At 50.9% G+C, this 7,171-nt stretch overlaps 2 protein-coding genes across 2 annotated transcripts; one reads left to right on the forward strand and one right to left on the reverse strand.

Annotated features, from left to right (window-relative positions):
• Positions 1 to 3,636: 3,636 nt before the first annotated feature.
• ZSWIM1 (zinc finger SWIM-type containing 1) lies at positions 3,637 to 5,433 on the forward strand. Its single transcript, XM_064276148.1, has one exon. It carries the CDS (start codon positions 3,637 to 3,639, stop codon positions 5,002 to 5,004), a length of 1,368 nt encoding a protein of 455 aa, XP_064132218.1. The 3' UTR covers positions 5,005 to 5,433.
• On the reverse strand, positions 5,419 to 7,137 carry SPATA25 (spermatogenesis associated 25). The gene is made up of 2 exons (XM_003411745.3): positions 7,076 to 7,137; positions 5,419 to 6,704 (listed from the first exon to the last, which is right to left on the reverse strand). The coding sequence occupies exons 1-2, from the start codon at positions 7,128 to 7,130 to the stop codon at positions 6,070 to 6,072; spliced, it is 690 nt and encodes a 229-aa protein (XP_003411793.1). The 5' UTR covers positions 7,131 to 7,137; the 3' UTR covers positions 5,419 to 6,069.
• Between the last annotated feature and the right edge of the window lie 34 nt (positions 7,138 to 7,171).

Raw genomic sequence — 7,171 nt, forward strand, 5'->3', positions numbered from 1 at the left:
GATTTGATTCCTGTGTATCCCATCTGGTGATGTCCATGCGCATAGTCGCCATTTATGTTGGTGAAAAAAGGTACGCACAATGAAGAAGTCCTTGGTCTTGCAATATTCTATCATGCGATCTCCAGCATCGTTTCTGTCACTAAGGCCGTATTTTCCAACTACTGATTCTTCTTCTTTGTTTCCAACTTTCACATTCCAGTCACTAGTAATTATTGATGCATTCTGATTCATGTTCAATCAATTTCAAACTGCAGAAGCTGGAAAAATCTTCAATTTCTTCATCTTTGGCCTTAGTGGTTGGTGCGTAAATTTGAATAATAGTCGTATTAACTGGTCTTCATTGCATATGAGGTGATTTGGAAATACTACGGCTTGGGTCAGGCGCACCTTAGTCCCAGAGTGACATCTTTGCTTCTCAACACTTTAAAGAGGTCGTTTGCAGCAGATTTGCCCAATGCAATATGTCGTTTGATTTCTTGATTGCTGCTTCCATGGGTGTTGATTGTGGATCCAAGTAAAATGAAATCCTTGATGACTTCAGTATTTTCTCCATTTATCATGATATTCTTTATTGGTCCAGTTGAGAGGCTTTTTGTTTTCTTTATGTTGAGGTATAATCCATACTGAAGGCTATAGTCTTTGATCTTCATCAGTAAGTGCTTCAAGTCCTCTTCACTTTCAGGAAGCAAGGTTGTGTCATCTACTTATCACAGGTTGTTAATGAGTCTTATGCTAGCAGAAGGAGCCAAATAGACTGGGGGGAAGAAACCTGAATTATAGACTTGAATGCCAGCACCTTGCTGGGTGACAGTTTCTTTGGCCTTAGTTTCCTAATCTGTAAAAATTAGCATGTTGGCCTGATCTAATCCTGAACGAACCCACACTGCCCCCCAACCCTGGATTTATGTAAACAGAACGTTTTCCTTGCATTAATAAGCACAAACACTGTCTTTTGTGTTGTGCTAATTTGTAGTATTAATCGCCTAAGGCCTGGTAGCCATCCAGTCTTCCAAGATTGTTGGAGGTCTAGATTGACATTTTCAAGGAACTGAATCCAACATGGCAGTCAGTCTTGGTTCTTGCACTAATTCGCCATGACCTTGAACAAGTCACAGCACTACTCTGGACCTCTGAAATACTGGAGGGGGTTGAGCTGGAGAACACCAAGGTTCCTGTCTTTCCAGGGGATCTGGATTTCCCCAGGTCTTGAGGGTAGGGCCCCTGAGCCCTGAGGGAGAGGCAGAATTTGAGACTTAAGCTTCAGTTTCCCCGTAACGCAGTGCAACTACATATTCACCGTTTCCTTACTCCCTGAGGCTTTGGGGTTTGAGTAAAAAAGTTCCCGTAAAACACTGGTATTTATTTTCATTTTCAGCCATTGAGGGAGTTTCTATTAGTAGCTCCCCCTTCCCGTAGTCTACGCAGAGGAGAGGCTCCGGGATTCCAGCCTCAGGGTTCAGACTTGTCTGGATGCAAGCGTCCTCAGGCTGTCATTGGTTATCGCCTACCGAGCGCCTCGTAACCCTGGTAACAGTGCCGGCCCACAAGGCGCTGGGCAGTGATTGGTCCATGGCACCAAATACTAAAAGCGAACTCCTCAGGCCATTGGCCTGAGTCACTGCGAAGCAGGCGTCGCGGTTGGTGAATCGAGAGGTCAGTCAGAGTCGGGGGCAGGGCCAAAGTGGGAGCAATGGCGTTGGAGCCAGGCTTTGGGTGAGTGATTTTGGAAGGGGTGAGTTTGTGAGGGAACAGTCACCGGGGTTAGCCATGACACAGGTCCCACAGGGATGGTAAGTTGGCTCTTCATCTGGCACCGGCCTGACTCCGAGTGGGAACGTCAGACGTCCACATCCTCCGACCCGGGGTTGAGGTGAGAGGTCAAAGGCCATGTCCCCACCCCTTCCCTGGCCTTTGAACTCCAGATGATGTGCAAAGCAGTCAGCCTCCTGAGGCATAGACTAGGTTTTCACCTACTTACAGAGTGATGGTGGGCAAGTCATTTAACCTTTCTGAGCCTCAGTTTCTTATCTGTAAAATGGGGGCAATAATCCGGTTTGAAGCCAAATAGAGGAAATATTTGCAGTTAATTGTTGTTGTCAGGTGCCGTCGAATTGGTTCTGACTCATAGAGAGGACGCTGTCCCGTCCTGCACGGTCCTGCGCCATCGTCACAACTGTTGCTATAGTTGAGCTCGTTGTTGCAGCTACTGTGTCAGTCTGACTCATTGAGGGTTTTCCTTTTTTTCGCTGACCCTTTACCAAGCATGATGGCCTTTTCCAGGGGCTGATCCCTCCTGATAACGTATCCAAAGTAAGTGAGATGAAGTCTTGCCGTCCTTGATTCTAAGAAGCTTTGTGGCTATACTTCTTCCAAGACAGATTTGTTCGTTCTTTTGGCAGTCCATGTTACATTCAATATTCTTCACCAATACCATAATTCAAATGCATCAGTTGTTCTCTGGTCTTCTTTACTCATTGTTCAGCTTTTGCATGCATACGAGGTGACTGAAAACACTATGGCTTGGGTTAGTGCCTGTTAGTCCTCAAAGTGACATCTTTGCTTTTCAACACTTTAAAGAGGTCTTTTGCAGTAGATTTGCCCAATGCAATGTGTGGTTTGATTTCTTTACTGCTGCTTCCATAGTTGCTGATTGTGGATCCAAGTAAAACGAAATCCTTGACAACTTCAATCTTTTCTCCATTTATTATGCTGTTGGTTATTGGTCCAGTTGTGGGGATTTGTATTTTCTTTACGTTGAGGTATAATCCATACTGAAGGCCGTAGTCTGTGATCTTCATCAATAAGTGCTTCAAGTCCTCTTTGCTTTCAGCATGCAAGGGTGTATCATGTGCATATCACAGGTGGTTGATGAGTCTTCCCCCAATTCTGATACCCCGTCCTTCTTCATATAGTCCAGATTCTTGGATTATTTGCCTAGCATACTGATTGAGAGGCTACAGGCATTGTTTGCCCCATTTTGTGGTTGATGGGATTGAGGCACAGAAAGTGCCACTGATTTGCTCCAGATCACACAGCAAGTTTGGAGCAATTGCAGCTTTCTTGTATATACCAGGACCAAATGAGAGAATGGGTGCCAAAAAGTATTTTGTAATTATAAAATGCTATACATTTTTAAGGCCATATGCAGCTCTGGCCTTTACATCCATTTAAATCCCATGGAGCCAAATCTTTCCATGGCTGGCTGCTTATCATTTAGGTCTCAGTTCCCATGTCATCTCCTTCCTCCCAGAAATGCCTTCCCTGACCACCTAAGCTAATTTCTCCCTCCCTCCCTCAACCTCCCCTCTGGTCTGTTACCTAGAATTATGGTCTTTGTAACCTTCACTATTTGATATATCCTTGTTTGTTTATATCTTTATTGCATATTTTCCCCCAGAACAGTGCTGATACATAGTAAGTGTTTAATAAATATTGTCTGGATGAGTACTTGAAGCGCCACGTCCCCACTGGTTCATTAAACCTCTTTTCCTCCATAGGCCCGTCTTTGGAACAAGATCTTGAGACTACAGTCCAGCCTCAGGCCTAGACGTAGTGGTGGCTTGAGAGACTGAGAATCTCTGGACAGCAGCCTCAGGGAGAGAGCACTTCAGGAGATAGACACCTCCCATCTCCCCCATGGCCCTGACCATGCTGAGTGAGCCCCCAGTTAAGGACCCAGGCCCACCCATGCTGCTGTACCAACTTAGCAAGACTGCCCAGTTAGAGACCCTCAATTACCAGAGCTGCTCTATGCAGGGCATTTTTGCCCAGTTCCCTGAGATCTTATTTATCCACCGGACCTATAACCCAGTAGGCAAGGTGTTATACACCTTCCTGGTAGACGGACCACAGGTACGGCTAGAGGGTGCCCTTGCCCGTGCAGTCTACTTTGCCATCCCTGCCAAGGAGGATGCTGAAGGCCTGGCCCAGATGTTCCAGGTGTTCAAGAAGTTTAACCCAGCGTGGGAGAGGGTCTGTACCATCCTGGTGGATCCCCACTTCCTCCTGCTGCCTACCCTGGCCATGGAGTTCCCTGCTGCTGAGGTCCTGCTCTCAGCCTTCCACATCTGTAAGTTCCTCCAGGGCAAGTTCTATCAACTGTCCCTTGAGCGGCCAGTGGAGAAGGTGCTCCTGACCTCCCTGCAGAGCACGATGTGCTCAGCCACTGCTGGCAACCTGAGGAAGTTGCATGCGCTCCTGAGCAGCTGCATCCCCCCGGCCCAGCTGCCCGAGCTCTACTCACACTGGCTGCTCAATGACCGCATCTGGCTGGCGCACCGCTGGCGGAGCCGCGCCGAGAGCAGCCTCTACTTCCAGGGCCTGGAGGTCACCACCCGCACCCTCAGCCAGTTCTTCAGCACCCCGTGTGTGGAACAAGGCATGGCCTCTCTGCTCCAATACATGCAGCAGAACTCTGGAGACAGGGCAGGCTTCAGCCTGGGTCTGAGCCCTCAGAGCAGTGCTACCCACTTAGACACCACCCCTGAAAGCCCCCACGTAGTGCAGCTGGTAGAGTCCCACATCCAGCACTCCCTCAGTGTCATCTGCACGGAGCCAGCTGCACAGCTCTGCCTGGGCGAGTTTGCTGTCGTCCAGAAGTCTGTGCATCTCATTGGCTCTGGCTCAGAAAAGGTGAACATCCAGATCCTGGAGGACACCCACAGGGTGCAGCCCCAGCCCCCTGCCAGCTGCAGCTGCTACTTCAACCAGACCTTCCACCTGCCCTGCCGCCACATCCTCGCCACACTCAATGCCCGCCACCAGGTGCTGCAGCCCGACATGCTGCCAGCTCAGTGGGAGGCAGGCCGTGCTGCCAGTCTAGAAGGCATCCTGGGCAGCCAGTGGAGCGAGACCCTGGAAAAGCGCCTGGCAGTGGCTTTCCTCACTGAAGAGGTCAGGCGGCTCTTGCAGCACTGTAGCCAGGAGGAGTTTGAGCGGCGATACAACACCCTGCGGGAACTTGCCGACAGCTGGATCGGCCCTTATGAGCAGGTCCAAGTCTGATCGCCGTCAGTGCCCAGACATGTTCATGCATGTGTACATGTTCACATCCTCCCCTGCACACACACACACACACACCCAGCTGTATTTCTGTGGGCCCTCCTCCGGGAAAGGAAGGACAAGGGTCTCCTCCATTGTAACTGCTACCTACAAGCCTTTCAAAAGGTAAAAACCATTCTTCACTGGAGGGTCTTAAAAACAGGCAGTCTCTGCATTAAGACATAGGACATTGCGTGGAGAGGTTGAGAGCTGGGCTTGGTCACAACTTCCCAGGTCACGCGATGACTTCCCTACCCCATCTCCTGGGAGAGAACAGGCCTAGAAGCCTTCCCTCAGAGGAAAAGGCCCCTCGGGAGGTGGCCCCACCAGGCTCCCAGTATTTCCCTCCCTTCTCTGTCCTGGGGTCATTAAAGTTGAATGCAGCACATTCCAGCTCTTATGTTGTTTAGTTTTTTTGTTCTGGGTATATCCTGGAAAGAATATAGACTAAGGAGTCAGACACTATGTGCAAATCCTGGTTCTTCCCCTGCCTGACTTTTGGTTCAGCCTTTTACTAGCTAACTGATCTCAGGCAAGTCACTCTAAGCCTCAATTTGTTCATCTGTAAAAATGGGGATCCCCACAGGGTTATTAGGTTCAAAGGACAGTGGGCATGTACTGGGCCTGATGCCCAGTGGGTACTCAATTAAGTGCTCATTTCCCTTCCTTACCTGTGGTCCCACCATCTGCCCTCAACAGGCTGGAAAATTTAAAGCTAAAGGGAAATTTACATTGCCTAGCTCAGGACGTTGTATAAGACATTTTGATTGAGTCTCCCAAATGATATAAAAGCCTCCACTCTCCAAGCAAGGCCTCCTATACCACAGGTAATTTTACTTGTAACTACTCTGACAAGACCCATCTCCTGGCCTAGCAGTATCTGCAGAAAGTTCCTGGGGTCTGGGCCCTCATGAAGGACTGGTGTTGGTCAAGTGGCTCAAACAACCACCCTGTCCCCATCCCTGCCATAGGCACCGCCAAAAACCATATGGAAAAGCCACCCTATGTGTCTGGTGCTATTTCATCCAGCTACAAGCAGGAGCCAGGAGGCGGGCCCCTCCTGGGTCTCACTAGGGGCATCTGCCCAGAGGCCGTGTGGGCGGGTGCCTGCTCCCACCGCATGCCTTCCACAGCTCCCTCTGGCTCTGGATGGGCCATCATGAAAGCTTGAGCTGCCCGGATCAGGTCCTCTTCCCGCAGGCCTGGGACAGGCACGGTGGGGATGCCAGCGATCATCATGGCCAAGGTTAGGATGCAGATGTCAGGCTGCGAGCTGGCCTCTTGCCCTCCTGTCTCAGAGGGCACCTGCAGAACCCCTGGTGACACCCCGCACAGCAGCAGGGACCTGGGCCGGCCGGGGCCACCCACCTGGGGCACTCGGCCTCTGGAACAGCCATCCTCCCAGCCCAAGCTCTCCGGCTGCCTCATGGGGGGGAATCTGTGGCAGTATGGGCTGTACTCCTTCCGCCTCCGCAGTGGCTCCCAGCCAGCCCCTTCAGGGCAGCCCCTGGCTTCCTGCATGGCTAGGGCTGGGCCCCAGGCCTGGGCAGCAGATGTCAGCTGCTCAGCTTTCTGGCTCAGTGGGCCCCGCCCACCAGGGGCCACCACCACTGGCTCTGCAGGGCTGTAGAGGCCAAGGGAGGAGCCCGGAGAAGCAGCCCCACCTGCAGAGACAGGAATGAGATGGAATGTTGTTACTGTTCTCCTTGAGGAGGCCCTGAGGGGCAGGGCATAGGGGTGACATTGGGAGCAGGTGACAAGACTAGCTCAAGAGGACTGTCTTGAGGTTGGGAACTAGGTGTTATCCATCCCTCCAGTGCCCAACACGGAGCAGGTGATGGAGAAGTGTTCGTTGAATGAATGAATGAACAAGTGGGCAGTTACTGGCAAGGACTTTTGAAATGGCTTTTCTTCTAAGAGAATTGGCTCCAGGGCCAGCCCAAAGATGCCCAGCAGAATCCCCACCTCCCCAGAGCCAGAAAGCAGCTTCTCGGGGAAGGCGTACCCCCTCCAGTTCCAGGAGCCCCTCTCTCACCTTGGCCAGAAGGCAGAAAACCCAGATGAGTTTGTGGAGACCTGAAGTAGGACATGGCCAGCCCAAGGCCCCTGGTTGTGAGGGAACAGTCATCTG

Source organism: Loxodonta africana, chromosome 24 (genome assembly GCF_030014295.1).
Source record: "Loxodonta africana isolate mLoxAfr1 chromosome 24, mLoxAfr1.hap2, whole genome shotgun sequence".
Classification (NCBI taxonomy): domain Eukaryota; kingdom Metazoa; phylum Chordata; class Mammalia; order Proboscidea; family Elephantidae; genus Loxodonta; species Loxodonta africana.

Coding starts and splice junctions, on each gene's coding strand:
- ZSWIM1 (XM_064276148.1), top strand. CDS start 3,637: ATGGCCCTGACCATGCTGAGTGAGCCCCCAGTTAAGGACCCAGGCCCA.
- SPATA25 (XM_003411745.3), bottom strand. CDS start 7,130: ATGTCCTACTTCAGGTCTCCACAAACTCATCTGGGTTTTCTGCCTTCT. Junction 6,705..7,075: donor TTTTCTGCCTTCTGGCCAAG/GTGAGAGAGGGG, acceptor CTGTCTCTGCAG/GTGGGGCTGCTTCTCCGGGC.